At 45.8% G+C, this 17,389-nt stretch overlaps 1 protein-coding gene across 1 annotated transcript in view; it reads left to right on the top strand.

Moving 5' to 3' along the window:
• Positions 1–16,258, top strand: part of LOC149439249 (NACHT, LRR and PYD domains-containing protein 3-like) — a 76,434-nt gene extending 60,176 nt beyond the window's left edge. The window contains exons 9-11 of the mRNA XM_089659251.1: positions 5,506–5,670; positions 10,721–10,885; positions 15,915–16,258. Coding sequence (XP_089515377.1) covers positions 5,506–5,670; positions 10,721–10,885; positions 15,915–16,002 — 418 coding nt within the window. The 3' untranslated portion in view covers positions 16,003–16,258. The remainder of the gene's footprint in view (positions 1–5,505; positions 5,671–10,720; positions 10,886–15,914) is intronic.
• The last annotated feature ends 1,131 nt before the right edge of the window (positions 16,259–17,389 follow it).

Genomic DNA, 17,389 nt, shown 5'->3' with positions numbered 1-17,389 from the left:
GTCCTGCCCCGACTTGGCTATGACCGCCTATAACAACGCGCTCTCAACAGCCCTTGACTCACTAGCGCCTTTAACCACACGCAACATCAGACCCCGACCGCTCCAGCCCTGGCAGACTGATCACACCAAATCCCTCAAACGACACAGTCGTGCCCTGGAGCGACTATGGCGCAAAACCAAATCCCAACAAGCCTTCACCCGCTACAAATCTGCCTTCCACACCTACACCTCCTCCCTCCATGCTGCCAAACAAGCCTACTTCCTGACCCTCATCAAGGCCCTCTCCTCCAATCCTCGCCGACTCTTCTCCACCTTCAACTCTCTACTCTCGCCACCCCCACCTCCACCCAGCACCTCACTCACTGCCCTTGAGATTGCCAATCACTTTAAAAACAAGATTGACACAATTCGCAAGGACATCGCCGCAACTCACACGCCCTCTCATCCCGTCCCCTCTCACACAGCTACCCCCTCATCCCCCCTCCCCCTCGACATAACCCGCAGGGACTTCATCGCTGCTCAAACTCCCTTCCAACCCCCTTCCCCCTCACTCAGCTACCCCCTCATCACCCCTCTCCCACGGCCCCACCACTGCTCTGACCTCCTCTTCCACCCCACCCTACATTCCTCATAGTGAAGGTCCCCCAACACTCCGCACCTTTGACCTTACTACCATCGAGGAAGTCTCCAAGATCCTCTCTGATGCCCGCCTCACCACCTGCCCCCTCGACCCTATCCCCTCACAACTCCTACGACCTCCCTCCCCCTCCATCCTACGCTCCCTCACCCACATCTTCAATCTCTCCCTCTCCTCCGGCACTTTCCCCTCCCCTCTGAAACATGCACACATCAGCCCCATACTTAAAAAGCCCTCCCTGGACCCCAATGACCCGAACAACCTCAGACCCATCTTCCTGCTCCCATTTACATCTAAACTCCTCGAGCGCCTAGTCTACACCCGCCTATGCTCTCACCTCAACGACAACAACCTCCTTGATCCCCTACAGTCCGGCTTCCGTCCCCTACACTCCACCGAAACTGCCTTACTCAAACTCTCCAACGACCTGCTAACCGCCAAAGCTAATGGCCACTATTCAGTGCTCCTACTCCTTGACCTTTCTGCGGCCTTCGACACTGTCGACCACCCCCTCCTCCTCAAAAAACTACACTCCCTCGGCCTCAGAGATTCTGCTCTCTCCTGGCTCTCATCCTACCTGTCACAACGCTCTTTCAGCGTTACCTATAATGCTACCACCTCCCTCTCACTCCCCCTCTCTGTTGGGGTCCCTCAAGGCTCTGTCCTCGGGCCCCTTCTCTTCTCCATCTACTCCTCCTCCCTTGGCCAACACATACACTCTCACGGCTTCAACTACCACCTCTATGACGATGACACACAAATCTATCTCTCAACCCCCCACCTCACCCCCTCGGTCTCCGCCCAAATCACACACCTGCTGAGCGACATATCAGACTGGATGTCGCTCCACTTCCTTAAACTGAACCTCTCCAAAACCGAGTTTCTTGTCTTCCCCCCAGCCCGGACACCACCCCCCATTGACTTCTCTATCACATCCAACAACGCTACAATCAAACCCGCCCCGCAGGCCAGAGTACTTGGTGTCATTCTGGACTCCAACCTATCCTTCCAGCCCCAAGTCTAATCTTTAACAAACTCGTGCAGACTCCACCTCCGCGACATTGCCAAAATCTGCACGTTCCTAACTCCAGAAACCACTAAACAGCTCATCCACTCCCTCATCATATCCCAACTTGACTACTGCAACTCCCTCCTCACTGGCCTGCCTCACTGCTGGCTATCCCCGCTTCAGTCGATCCTGAATACGGCAGCCAGACTCATTCACCTTTCCAACCGCGCTGTCTCCGCCACCCCCCTCTGCCAATCCCTCCACTGGCTTCCGATTGTGCAACGGATCAAATTCAAAATCCTAACACTGACGTACAAAACTGTCCACCACACTGCCCCGAACTACATCACCGACCTAATATCCAAATACCGCCCAGTACGTACACTCCGCTCCTCACAAGACCTCCTTCTCTCTAGTTCCCTGGTCTCCTCCTCCCATGCCTCCGGGACTTCTCCAGGGTGTCACCCATCCTCTGGAACTCCCTGCCCCAACCCATCAGATTATCACCTACTCTCCTCTCCTTTAGGCGCACCCTGAAAACCCATCTCTTCAGGGAAGCCTACCCCACCCCCTGCTAACTTGCCGACCTCCTCCACTCTTCCTACCACTCCATTCCCCACAGCTATCTCCTCCTGTGCCACCATCCCCTCCCTCCTAGATTGTAAGCTCGAAAGAGCAGGGCCTCATGTTTTGCATTGTATTGGTATTGTTCTGTCACATGTTCTGTCCCCCTCTGTAATGTACAGCGCTGAGCGAACTATTGGCGCTTTATAAATACTGTATAATAATAATAATAATAATAATGTGAAATTAAACCATGGCAACATCTAATGTTTGTGTAGTATTATGTTCAGCAGACTGTGTTCTTCTATTGTTGTGACTTAGATGACGTTCAGAGCACATTTCATGCCCAATTCATGCAAAACTCCACGTAATCCCAAGGGGTTCACATACTTTTTCTTGCAACTGTAGATTATAAAAGATAATGCACTATGTGGGGACATTTATCGTGGAAATCGTTGGAAGGATTTATATTTCCTTTGGACACAATTTTTCACTGTGATTACACAGGAAGGCTATGGTTTAAATTTTGTGGACTTATTAGGGATTGGACTTCACTTGTAGTGTGTTATTGAGGAGTTTTCAACTATTTAGTAGCATTTTCTGTATCATAGTATAACAGGACTGACAGAATCATATTCTGGGACAGATTAACATTCAATTGTCTAAATCTTCGGATCTTCTCTAAGTCTGTTATCAGCAATAAATTAGACTTTTTCTACAGCTGGCCATAAGTGGATCAAATATGGACAGGTTTAGTAAGGACCAGCCGAGATCTGACCCATCTATGGGCAGGCTGGTTGTACTGAAGTTGATCCGTCAATCACATTCCGTACAACCATCCTCTGGGACTTTTTGCATTCGATCACTGCCGGAGGTCTATAGCAGCTAACAGTGATCAGTGTTCTGCTGGCAGGGAAGGCTTCCTGTTGGCAGAACACAGTTGTGCGGCAGGAGTGATTCCCCCATCCATTCTGACTGTGTTGATGGGGGGATTGAGCAATTGTCTTTCTTTCCACCCGTAGTGGAAGGAAAGAATATTGTATAGTCTGTAGCTTACTTAAAGCTCCCCACACACAGTACAGTCTGATCTTACAATCTTCTTTACCTCCATTGCCTAATTGGATACAAACTGACTGGATACATTGGGTAGGTCCTCATATGATATAAAGTTGTACAAACAGCATAATATCAGATGGTAACATGGTGACCCTATAGACTATAAAATGTAACCATTAAAGTGTTACTAAACCCACAACAGTACAATCAGTCTGTAGATGCAGTAAAGCGTGCTTGTGATACTCACTGTGGAACCAAAGGGGTTAATCCTCTGCATTGTATAAAAAGGCTGATTGATCCTTTCTGCTCAGTTCTGCCGCTTTTTCAAAGGAACAACTCTTATCTTATGATAAGACAGACTGAACAGTACGCATTTTGCACATGCTCAGCTTAGTGTGTATTGCTAGAGGGTTTTTTTTTTGGGAGGGTACATGTGATCAGCACAGAGCCAATCAGATCTGTACAGACAGAGAGCAAGTGCTCTGCATCCTCCTAGAGCAGAAAGAAAACCCCTCCTACAAGCTTTAACCAGTGCTCTGCTGGACACTGATAGAAATCAAAAGACTGCTATATACTGCTGATGAGAAAAGTTATTTAGCAGTTTATATTTACTAAAATAATTGCATTTCCATGTTGTGTTTACTATGGGAGACCAGATATAGTAAATGCAGGGTCTGGGGAGGCCAGATATAGCGAACGCAGGGTCTGGGGAGAGTGGATATAGTGAATACAGGGTCCAAGGAGAGCGGATATAGTGAATGCGGGGTCCGGGGAGAGCGGATATAGTGAATGTGGGGTCCGGGGAGACCAGATATAGTGAACACAGAGTCCAGGGAGAGTGGATATATTGAATGCAGGGTACTGGGAGAGCGAATATATTGAATGCAGGGTCCTGGGAGAGCGGATATAGTGAATGCGGGGTCCGGGGAAAGCGGACATAGTGAATGCAGGGTACGGGGAGAGTGAACATAGTGAATGCAGGGTCCGGGGAGAGCGGATATAGTGAATGCGGGGTCTGGGGAGAGCGGATATAGTGAATGTGGGGTCCGGGGAGACCAGATATAGTGAACGCAGAGTCCAGGGATAGTGGATATATTGAATGCAGGGTACTGGGACAGCGGATATATTGAATGCAGGGTACTGGGAGAGAGGATATAGTGAATGCGGGGTCCGGGGAAAGCGGACATAGTGAATGCAGGGTACGGGGAGAGTGAACATAGTGAATGCAGGGTCCGGGGAGAGCGGATATAGTGAATGCGGGGTCAGGGGAGAGCGGATATAGTGAATGCGGGGCCGGGGAGAGCGGATATAGTGAATGCGGGGTCCGGGGAGAGCGGATATAGTGAATGCGGGGTCCGGGGAGAGCGGATATAGTGAATGCAGGGTCCGGGGAGAGCGGATATAGTGAATGCGGGGTCCGGGGAGAGCGAGGATACAGTGAATGCGGGGTCCGGGGAGAGCGAGGATACAGTGAATGTAGGGTCCGGGGTTTAGTATTATTATTATTATTATTATACAGTATTTATATAGCGCCAAAGGGTATGCTCAGCGCTGTACAGTAGCAAGGGGGACATAACATGAGACAAGACAGTAACAATACACTACACGAGGGGTTCGAGGGCCCTGCTCTTTCGAGCTTACAATCTAGTAACACTCTACATTTATTTTGGTATCTGTATAAATAGATGACACTAAAGATGCTCATAGATGGGAGAATCTGATCTTAATGCAATGAGTGATCAGAGCATCAAACAAATTCTTTTCATCTGACGTGCTATTCAGTTCCAGAAGATCTCCCCATTACTGAACATTTGTTACCTAGCGCCATGACGTCCTAGGAGTACAGAGCTCTGATCAGCAGAGATAAATAGAATATCAGATACAATCCTCCCGTCCAATCACTAGCAATGCTGATTCCGGCCTCACACTGTCTGCTGATCCCATTCATGCTCCATACACAAGGAGATGATAGCACAATACGAGTCATGTCAGTGGTATTCTATGCTCATCCTGTGTATGGAGATATCACCGTCTCTACACATGGAGGACAATATTGGGGGGTCTACTCCATTATAACATTTGTCTTAGAAAATTCTATTTCCTGAAGATTTATAAAGTGATCGAATATAAATGATTCCAATAAAGAGAAATGAGTTCCATCCATGTAGAGAATAGTTCCATTCATTCCTGGGGGGGGGGGGGATTCATTTCCTTCTGGTAACATTCTTCTCTTCTACAGATTGTATTATACTCACCTGACAGACAGTTCCTGCCCCCACCTGGCATCTGGAATAAGAAATAACCCGACACTGAGGACACTGGACCTCTCTAGGAACAATCTGGAGGGTCCTCATTTCGGGGATCTGATGGCGGCTCTGACAACAAGCCGGATAGAGGAATTACGGTGAGTATAACAGGACTGACTGAGACAATCATATTCTGGGACAGATTAACATTCAATTGTCTAAATCTTCGGATCTTCTCTAACTCTGTTATCAGCAATAAATTAGACTTTTTCTACATCTGGCCATAAGTGGATCAAATATGGACAGGTTTAGTAAGGACCAGCCGAGATCTGACCCATCTATTGGCAGGCTGGTTGTATTGAAGTTGATCCGTCAATCACATTCAGTACAACCATCCTCTGGGACTTTTTGCATTCGATCACTGCCGGAGGTCTATAGCAGCTAACAGTGATCAGTGTTCTGCTGGCAGGGAAGGCTTCCTGTTGGCAGAACACAGTTGTGTGGCAGGAGTGATTCCCCCATCCATTCTGACTGTGTTGATGGGGGGATTGAGCAATTGTCTTTCTTTCCACCCGTAGTGGAAGGAAAGAATATTGTATAGTCTGTAGCTTACTTAAAGCTCCCCACACACAGTACAGTCTGATCTTACAATCTTCTTTACCCCCATTGCCTAATTGGATACAAACTGACTGGATACATTGGGTAGGTCCTCATATGATATAAAGTTGTACAAACAGCATAATATCAGATGGTAACATGGTGACCCTATAGACTATAAAATGTAATCATTAAAGTGTTACTAAACCCACAACAGTACAATCAGTCTGTAGATGCAGTAAAGCGTGCTTGTGATACTCACTGTGGAACCTAAGGGGTTAATCCTCTGCATTGTGCAAAAATACTGATTGATCCTTTCTGCTCTGTTCCTCCCCTTTTTGAAGCAACCACCTCTTATCTTCTGATAAGACAGACTGAACCATAGGAATTTTGCACGTGCTCAGTTTAGTGTGTATTGCTAGAGATGTTTGTTTTTTTTTCCTTGGGAGGGTACATGTGATCAACACAGGGCCAATCAGCGCTGTCCAGACAGAGATCAGGGGTTCTGCATCCTCTAAGAGCAGAAAGAAAACTCCTCCTACAAGCTTTAACCAGTGATTTGCTGGACACTGATAGAAGATGTTGTGTGTACTGTGGGAGACCAGATATATTGAATTCCGGGTCCGGGGAGAGCAGACATAGTGAATGCGGGGTCCGGGGAGACCGGATATAGTGAATGCGGGGTCCGGGGAGACCAGATATAGTGAGTGCTGTGACGGACGCGGGATCGCTGCCACCAATATGCGACGATCCCACGATCGCTGTCACCAATATGTGACGACTGCAGCGTCAGACCCCAGCCCTTCTCACTAAACTCGTGACCGAAGGACTAGCCAATCTAAAACTGCGATGTCACATGCGTAACAATGCCACACCCAGCTGCACCCTGCACAACGATTTTCCAGCTAAATGGACCACAATCGATGTACTGGCAGCCTGAGCGATTGTTACTGGGTCAGGTTAATTACGCAATTAACCCTTCACACTGCCACCATATCCTTTTTGTACAGAGAAAGAGGAAACTCGGCGATATCCGCAATAACACTATAATGGTTGAGGTAATCGTCTGTATAACACGGTCACCGCAGGCCGGTTATACAGAGGGTTAAACAAACACTGTAGCATTCCCTTTAGAGGCAGGAATTCGTAAATTGCAATTAAGAGCTGTAGAAACAGTTCAACACTTTCAGAAGGAAAGATTTATTACTGAAAAGTCAAAAAGGGGTGCAATAAAAATTTTTACAGAAAAAGATGTAACTAATATATATATAAATATACAGAGAACAACAGCACAGCAAAGAGATAACAGAGAGAAGTTAAAGGGTTAAAGTACTTGCCAAAGTCCTGGGTTAGCAGATCAAGTTTCAGAGCGAAAGGGTATGGGTCTCCCCAGGTGGTATTGATGTTAAATGGGAGAATTCTTCAACTTAGCTCTCTTAGGCCTGAGAGCCCATTTTGTAGTCCCCCAGCAGGGAGTGTCTCTAAAGCCAAGGACCAATGCCTCAATTAGGGAGGGGTGGTCTGGGCGGACACCTCAACTAGAGCCAAAATCTCTCATACTCATATTTTGGCTCATAACTTTCCATATGCATAAGTGACATTCTACCCGCGGGTAGATTATTATGCAGACACGTCTGAGGATTGATTAGATATGAATTATGAAATTAATTACACTGAATGGTTTCCGAGATCTACTTTTCTGCTTTCCTATGTATTCGAGACAAGTGACCCACCAAATTGTTCGTCTCCTCTTAGCCAATCTAACGATATGTCTGGTTTTTATGTACGGCTCTCATATTCCATGATATGAGACATAGGGGAAAAATGGATTTTGAAAAGTGGTTATCTGGTTCGTGCTTCGCTGGAATGCCTTGAACTCCTGGGAAAGCTTGCCTTATCTTATCTTATACGAGGTGTTATATGGTACAGCTCGCCCAGCCAGGCACCTAGCTCCAAAATGTTTTATAGCTCTGGGGTTCCCTGCTGTGCCATAGCCTGCCAGTGACACACAACCAGCACACACACACTGGCAAAATGTCTCTGTGCCTCTCAGAGAGGGAGGGGGAGGGAGTGAGGGGAGAAAATAGAGATTCTTAAAAAAAATGGAGGCTACGTCCTGCCTCTGGTGCGCACGTTCGTGACAAGTGCGTTGTCCGGGGAGAGCGAATTTAGTGAATGCAGGGTCCAGGGAGAGCGGATATAGTGAATGCCGGGTCCGGGGAGAGCGGATATAGTGAATGCAGGGTCCAGGGTGACCGGATATAGTGAGGGTGGGGTCCGGGGAGAGCGGATATACTGAATGTAGGGTCCAGGGAGAGTGGATATAGTGAATGCAGGGTCCATGGAGAGCGGATATAGTGAATGCCGGGTCCGGGGAGACCGGATATAGTGAATGCAGGGTCCGAGGAGATCGGATATGGTGAATGCAGGGTCTGGGGAGATCAGATATAGTGAATGCAGGGTCTGGAAAACCAGATATGGTGAATACAGGGTCTGGGGAAAGAAAATATAGTGAATGCAAGGTTCGGGGAGAACAAATATAGTGAATGCGGAGTCCGGGGAGACCAGATATGTTGAATGCAGGGTACGTGGAGACCAGATATGGTCAATGCAGGGTGTGGGGAAACCAGATATAGTGAATGCGGGGTCCGGGGAGACCGGATATAGTGAAAGCGGAATCCGGGGAGACCAGATATAGTGAATGCAGGGTCCGGGGAGAGCGGATATAGTGAATGCAGGGTCCAAATAGAGCATATATAGTGAATGTAGGGTTCCAGGGAGAGCATATATAGTGAATGCAGGGTCCAGGGAGAGCGGATATAGTGAATGTAGGGTCCGTGGAGAGCGCATAAAGAATGCAGGGTCTGGGGAGAGCGGGTATAGTGAATGCGGGGTTCGGGTAGAGCGGATATAGTGAATGTAGGGTCAGGGGAGAGCGGATATAGTGAGTGCAGAGTACAGGAGTGTGGATGTATGAATGTATAGTCTGGGGAGACCGGATATAGTGAATGCGGAGTCCGGGGGGACCAGATATGGTGAATGCAGGGTCCGGAGAGACCGGATATAGTGAATGCGGGGTCCAAGGAGACAGGATATAGTGAATGCAGGGTCCGGGGAGACCAGATATGGTGACTGCAGGGTCCGGGGAGACCAGATATGGTGACTGTAGGGTCCGTGGAGACCAGATATGGTGAATGCAGGGTCCAGGGAGAGTGGATATAGTGAATGCATGGACCTGAGAGAGCGTATATAGTGAATACGGGGTCAGTGGAGAGCGGATATAGCGAATGTGGGGTCTGGGGAGAGCGGATATAGTGAATGAAGGTTCAGAGGAGAGCGGATATAGTGAATGCAGGGTACAGGGAGAGTGGATATAGTGAATGCAGAGTCTGGGGAGATCAGATATAGTAAATGCTGGGTCCGGGAAGAGCGGATATAGCGAATGTGGGGTCCGGGGAGACCAGATATAGTTAATGCAGGGTGCAGGGAGAGCAGATATAGTGTATGCGGGGTCCGGGGATAGCGGATATAGTAAATGCGGGTTCTTGGGAAAGCGAATATAGTGAAAGCAGGGGCCGGGAGACCAAATTTAGTTAATGCAGGGTCCAGGGATACCAGATATGGTGAATGCAAGGTCCGGGGAGAGCGGATATAGTGAATGCAGGGTCCAGGGAGAGCGGATATAGTGAATGTAGGGTCCAGGGAGAGCGGATATAGTGAATGCAGGGTCCAGGGAGAGCGGATATAGTGAATGCAGGGTCCAGAGAGAGTGGATATAGTGAATGCAGGGGCCGGGGACAGCGGATATAGTAAATGCAGGGTCTGGGGAGGGTGGATATGGTGAATGTAGGGTCCGGGGAGAGCGGATATAGTGAATGCAGGGTCCAGGGAGACAGGATATAGTGAATGCGGGGTCCGGGGAGAGCGGATATAGTGAATGCAGGGTCCAGGGAGACAGGATATAGTGAATGCAGGGTCCGGGGAGAGCGGATATAGTGAATGCAGGGTCCGGGGTTTAGTAACACTCTACATTTATTTTGGTATCTGTATAAATAGATGACATTAAAGATGCTCATACATGGGAGAATCTGATCTTAATGCAATGAGTGATCAGACCATCAAACAAATTCTTTTCATCTGGTGTGCTATTCAGTTCCGGAAGATCTCCCCATTACTGAACATTTGTTACCTAGCGCCATGACGTCCTATGAGTACAGAGCTCTGATCAGCAGAGATAAATAGAATATCAGATACAATCCTCCCGTCCAATCACTAGCAATGCTGATTCCGGCCTCACACTGTCTGCTGATCCCATTCATGCTCCATACACAAGGAGATGATAGCACAATACGAGTCATGTCAGTGGTATTCTGTGCTCATCCTGTGTATGGAGATATCACCGTCTCTACACATGGAGGACAATATTGGGGGGTCTACTCCAGTATAACATTTGTCTTAGAAAATTCTATTTCCTGAAGATTTATAAAGTGATTGAATATAAATGATTCCAATAAAGAGAAATGAGTTCCATCCATGTAGAGAATAGTTCCATTCATTCCGGGGGGGGAGGGGGGATTCATTTCCTTCTGGTAACATTCTTCTCTTCTACAGATTGTCCTATACTCACCTGACAGACAGTTCCTGCCCCGACCTGGCATCTGGAATAAGAAATAACCCGACACTGAGGACACTGAACCTGTCTGGGAACAATCTGGAGGGTCCTTATTTCGGGGATCTGATGGCGGCTCTGACAACAAGCCGGATAGAGGAATTACAGTGAGTATAACAGGACTGACTGAGACAATCATATTCTGGGACAGTTTCCATTGAAATCTTCCTGAGACCTCTATGCCTGGCCTGAACAGAGCAGAGACAATCACTGCAGACATTTTTCCATCAGATAATTGAACTCACCAGACACTTGGCAATCATGAATATTTTTCTTGTATGCAGGACGTTCCGGCAAACTATACAATGTGGAAGAATTTGGTATATATAGTGATATAGAGTAAAATTTCTGCCTCATTTCAGTGCCTGTCTTGCAGAAAGGATAGCAGGAAATTACAATGAAAGAGAAAAAAATTACATCATACAGATACAGGGGAAGATACAGAAAGAATGAGTGCATTAAAAACAGTGACCATAGACAATACGTGAACAAAACTGAGCTGCATGCTCGAGTTGCCAGAAAGAAGTCTTTACTGCACCAATGCCACAAAAAAGCCCGGTTACAATACGCCTGACAACACCTTGACACAATTCACCGGGCTTTTTAGCGGCATTGGAGCAGTAAAGGCTTCTTTCTGGAAACTTGACCATGCAGCTCTTTTTTGTACAAGTATTTTCCCATTGTGCTTCTTAAAAAAAACCCCACGCCATCTTTTTACACAGCATCCTGTATTTCTCCTGAGGTTACATGGGGGTTCTCTTTGTTTCCCAAATAATTATTCTGGAAGTTGTGGCTGCTGTTACTTGGTCTACCTGACCTTGGCCTGGTATTCCATGAATCTTCCACTCCTTAATAAGTGATTGAACAGTACTGACTGGCATATTCAAGACTTTGCATATATATACTGTATATATATATATATGCTTTTCTGTAAATCATTATACTATTTATACACAGACACTGATTGAAATTGAAATAGCCACAGTTGCAGGAAATGAACGTTTATTTGCCATTGTAACCTGTGTGTCCCTTTGTGTGTCTGTACCAAGGCCGAACATTCCAGGGGAGTGAAACATTTGCTCAGGTCTATTTGGGTGATTTCTGTTATCATTAGGATTTAAAAAGTAGCCAAACAACTCTGTGATAACGTTAAAAGAATAGAAGTGCAGCTCTACATGAATGGTGACTCAATACATAAAAATATGATAAACACAAATGACTTGGTGTCTGTGGATTAATAGAATGCCGGCGAGAGTTCATCAAAAGTGCTGTGGTGAAGTGTGCATACAGTCTCTGATATGCCAAAGACATAAGTAGTGACTTTTCGTGGTGAAAAAAGTAGTCAAATTATGCACTAACCAGATAGCGCATGGGGCACTTAAGACCTGCCCCTGGTACTCGGCCACTGTGTCACTGGAACAGAGAGGTGTCATCTGTAGGGCCACCACTAGATGTCATCTGTCCATGCAGAAGATGTATCCAGCCACTGAATTAATGGAGTAAGTAGGTGTCATCTATAGGGCGACCACTAGATATCATCTGTCCATGGAGAAGATGTCTCATAGATCCAGAGATGTCACTTGCAGATGTTATCTTAATGTGCAGGGCCCTCTGCTACAGGACCTTCAAAGTTACAGGCTCCCCAGAAATAAAGAGCCCGTGGAGAAAAGACCTCAAATAGTGTGATAACGTTTAATAAAGTATAAGCAATCAGAAATACACTTACAGTAAAGATATAGCTGCTGATGAATGGCTAAACCAGAGGTACATGTACAAGAGAGATTGGCACTTCCCTAACGCGTATCGTGTGAAAACACATCATCAGAGGGCCCTGCACATTAACCACTTGAGCTCCTGAGGATTTACCCCCCTTAATGACCAGGCCTCTTTTTGCTACTCAGCGCTGCACTAATTCAACTGATAATTGCGCGGTCATGCAATGCTGCACCCAAACGAAATTTACGTCCTTTTTTTCATACAAATAGAGCTTTCTTTCGGTGTAATTTGATCACCTTTTTATTTTTCACGCTATAAACAAAAAAATGCCAAAAATTTTGAAGAAAAACAATATTTTTTACTTTCAGCTATAAAAAATATATAGTAAACTCAAAGTTGGTTATAAATTTAGGCCAAAATGTATTCTGCTCCATGTTTTTGGTAAAAAAAATCCCAATAAGTGTATATTGATTGCTTTGTGTGAAGTTATAGCATCTACAAACTATGGTATAGATACTGCAATTTACGCCATTTTTCTGCTATACAGCGCTGCGCTAGTTTAACGGACAATTGCGCGGTCATGCAATACGGTACATAAATGAAATTTACATCCTTTTTTTCCCCACAAATTGAGCTTTCTTTTGGTGGTATTTGATCACCTGTGCGGTTTTTATTTTTTGCGCTATAAAAAAAAAGGCTGACAATTTTGAGGAAAAAAAAAACAATATTTTGGACTTTTTGCTATAAAACATGTCCATTAAAAAAAAATGCAAAAATCAAATTTAGTCATAAATTTCTGCCAAAATGCATTCTGCGACATGTCTTTGCTAAAAAAAAATCCCAATACGTGTAAATTAATTGGTTTACGTGAAAGTTATAGCGTTTTCAAATGGCGGGAAAGATACTGGAATTTTAAATTTTTATTTATACTAATAATGGCGCCGATCAGCGAATTATGGCGGCGATCAGCGACATATGACGGCGACCAGCGACTTATGGCGGGACAGGGGCGGACATTTTGACACTGGGGGGAGAACTGACTTGGGGTCACTGACATCCCCAGTGACACCAATACAGTGATCAGTGAAAAAAACCCACTGAAACTGTACTAATGTCACTGGGGAGGAAGGGGTTAACATTTTTAGAATTTGCTGTGTAAGGGGAGTGCTTTACTAGGGGGCGGGGGTGTGTACTGGACGGGGGGGGGGGGGAGGGAGTAGCTGATCGAGGGAGAGAAACTCTTCTCTCCCTCTGTAGCTTGTCGGCGAACTGTCACAGAGCAGGGCTGTGTGTAAACAATGCAGCCCTGCTCTGTGTCAGTAATCACCGCTCATCGCGGTAAAAACCGGCCGTGACCCAGCGGCGGAGACCCGCTGCTGCCACCCGCGGGACAGGTAGGGCGGGCGCGCGCCCCCTACCTGTTTTGAAGGCAGCCGTTTTAAAACGTGCTTTTGCCTATGAGCGCCGCCCTGCCACCGTTTATACGTGGTGGCTGGGCGGCAAGTGGTTAAGATAACATCTGCAAGTGACATCTCTACATCTATGAGACATCTTCTCCATGGACGGATGACATCTAGTGGTCACCCTATAGATGACACCTACTTACTCCATTAATTCAGTGGCTGGATACATCTTCTGCATGGACAGATGACATCTAGTGATGGCCCTACAGATGACACCTCTCTGTTCCAGTGACACAGCGGCCAAGTATCAGGGGCAGGTCTTAAGTGCCCCATGCGCTATCTGGTTAGTGCATAATTTGACTACTTTTTTCACCACGAGAAGTCACTACTTATGTCTTTGGCATATCAGAGACTGTATGCACACTTCACCACAGCACTTTTGATGAACTCTCGCCGGCATTCTATTAATCCACAGACACCAAGTCATTTGTGTTTATCATATTTTTATGTATTGAGTCACCATTCATGTAGCGCTGCACTTCTATTCTTTTAACATTTACTGTGGAGGTTCCCGAGGTGCCTTTTTTGTTGTTGCTAGCAGCTACCATATTTTATGCACTGCGCTCGATTTTTTATACATAACTCTGTGATAATAAATGGCTCCTCCATGTCTTTATGGACCTTGCTTTGTGCATTGGTGGACAGTCATGTTGGAACAGGAAGGGGCCATCCCCAAATTCTTCCCACAAAGTTGGGAGCATGAAATTGTCCAAAATGTTGCCTTAAGAGTTCCATTCACTGGAAATAAGGGGTCAAGCCCAACCCCTTGAAAAACAACCCCACACCATAATCCCCTCTCCACCAAACTTTACACTTAGAACAATGCAGTCGGGCAAGTACCGTTCTCCTGGCCACCGCCAAACCCAGACAAGTCCATCGGATTGGCAGACAGAGAAGCGTGATTGGTCACTCCAGAGAACACATCTCCTCTGCTCTAGAGTCCAGTGGCGGCGTGCTTTACACCATGGCATCCGACGGTTTGCATTGCACTTGGTGTAAGGCTTGGATGCAGCTGCTCGGCCATGGAAACCCATTCCATGAAGCTCTCTACGCACTGTTGTTGGGCTCATCTGAAGGCCACACCAAGTTTGGAGGTCTTTAGCTATTGACTCTGTAGACAGTTGGCGACTTCTGCTCACTGTGCGCTTCAGCATGCGCTGACCCCGCCCTGTCATGTGACGTGGAATGCACGAGCAGTCTGGGAGAGTTTAGCAGCAGGAGATTCGCCGGTTACAGCTCTGACCGGGGCATGCGGGGATCGTTTCTCAGGCTATTGCAGGCATGTTATCTATGTGGAGCATGTGAGTGGATTTTTATTTCATATATTGCACTTTTCAATAAAAACATTCATAGCTCTAGTCTTTGTGTTTCTTTTGTTTTTCTTTTTGTTGGAAGCTAGACTGAACCTACCTTATGTTCATATCTCTGATGAAAACCGGGATCGGTGATTTAGCCGTGCAATTTTATTTTACCCAAAATACCCCCAGGTGCCTGTCTGTCTGTCCATGTATGTGTGTTCATCCTCCCAATTGATGTCCACCAATCAGTGTTCATTATCATGTCATTTTGTGTCTCTGCCCATCAGTCTGTGTGGGTTTTGGTGTATTATGAAGAACAATCCTCTGATATAAACGAATATAGATGGAGAAATACAGTTGTAGTCCCAGGGATTCATATCATCACTAATTTTCTACATGTTCAGGGCCTCCTATACACCGTCTGACCTGCTATAGCATTAGGAAAGCCAGAACCTGATTGGCTAATGTAGTATATGTATAAATAGTTCTACAGACTTTTGGCAGGAGGTTCTTTATGATCTGGAGTGCAGTAATTAAGCCTGTGAATAAAATTAATATAAAAAAACAATAATAATCATCATACATTTCTCTCATTATTACACCTCAGCAAATTAAAGAAATGAGATTGATCTGATGACCATTTCTATCCTCTCTTCTAGGATCAGCAACAATCGTCTGTCAAATGAAGCTAAAAGAAACCTGGAAAGGCTGGAATCCCTCCGACCAGGACTGAAGGTTGTCATATGATGACCCTAGAGGAAGGATCTCTGCTACAGCTGTGAATGGAGCCGGGACATTGCATGGGATGACGAGGAGCATAAGATTCAGAAAAGGGAAACCCGACGCAGGAGGAGAATGAAACATACACTATGAAAAAGTGTCTATGCAGCGCACAAATAATGCTCTAATATACCAGTGTTATAAGTAGATGTACACCATAACATATATCATTGTGTGTAATAAACAGAAATACTCCAATAAATACCAAATATACATACAAAAACATGCAAATCCTTGTGTCATAAGTGACAAACGCATGTGCCCAAACGTGCGTTGAAATGATCCAAAATTAAACATATGTCCATCAAAAAAATTAGAACATATTACCGTATTTTTCGCTCCATAAGACGCACTTTTTTCCCCCCAAAAAAGGGGGGAAAATGTCAGTGCGTCTTATGGAGCGAATGTAAAGCGGCCGGTCCGGTATTTCTGCCGCCACCATGTCAAAATACCGGGCCGGCCGCTCAGCTCTTCTCTCCTGCAGGACCTTACCTGTTCCTCGCTCCAGCGCTGCAGTCTTCCCGAGGCGGCTTCTGTGACAGCCGAATAATAAGGGATCCTCCTGCGCTCATGGGAATAATTGACAAAATACAGCTGCTGTCACTTAGCTGATACCAATAAGTGCAAAATAAAATTAAAAATTAGTGAAGCGCTTGTATCACATGAATACAATCATGTATCTCCATATAGTGTAATTATAAATCAAAGTGACCACTATATATAATAAATGTGTGTTGACTCCCTCTAGTGGAAAGAAAAAATAGTGTCAACCAAAATAGCTAAATAACACACATTAGGAAACTAAATATATAGTGCATAAATCAAATATAATGAACAGAATATATATACGTGAAAACAGAATATTGGCCACATACAATGGTGTCTAAATCATACATAAATGATATATGCCATAGGTGAACAAGACAATATCAAAGGTGAAAAAAATATTCCATGCATGTGACTGTGCTTTAAGCTGGAACACACACGTGATCTCCACTTCTAAGTGCAAGTACTCTCCTTCAAATGGCAGCAATGCCTGCTCACCTCCCTTCCTCGACCCACACAGGGCCTCAAAGCAGTTACCACCTCAGTGGTGTATTCCTCTGGCAGACTCCTTATTCCTCCTCCTCTCTTATGCAACTCATAAAAAGACAAGAAAGCCTTCCATAGTGTAGTAAATTTAATAGGCAAAGTTAAAAATTACAAAGTTTTCCACTCACATGCTCCTTTCCATAAAAAAGCGTTTTTCCCAGCCTGTGGGTAGATATGCATGCACCTGGGGGAATCCAATATGGCCACTGTGTCCGGACATACGTCACCAGGAAGTAGACAAACCGACGCGTAGCGTCACGTG

Source organism: Staurois parvus, unplaced genomic scaffold (assembly GCF_062004578.1).
Source record: "Staurois parvus isolate SC_StPar_1 unplaced genomic scaffold, SC_StPar_1.0 ptg001142l, whole genome shotgun sequence".
Taxonomy (NCBI): Eukaryota; Metazoa; Chordata; class Amphibia; order Anura; family Ranidae; genus Staurois; species Staurois parvus.
This window is presented reverse-complemented; position numbering and strand designations above follow the sequence as displayed.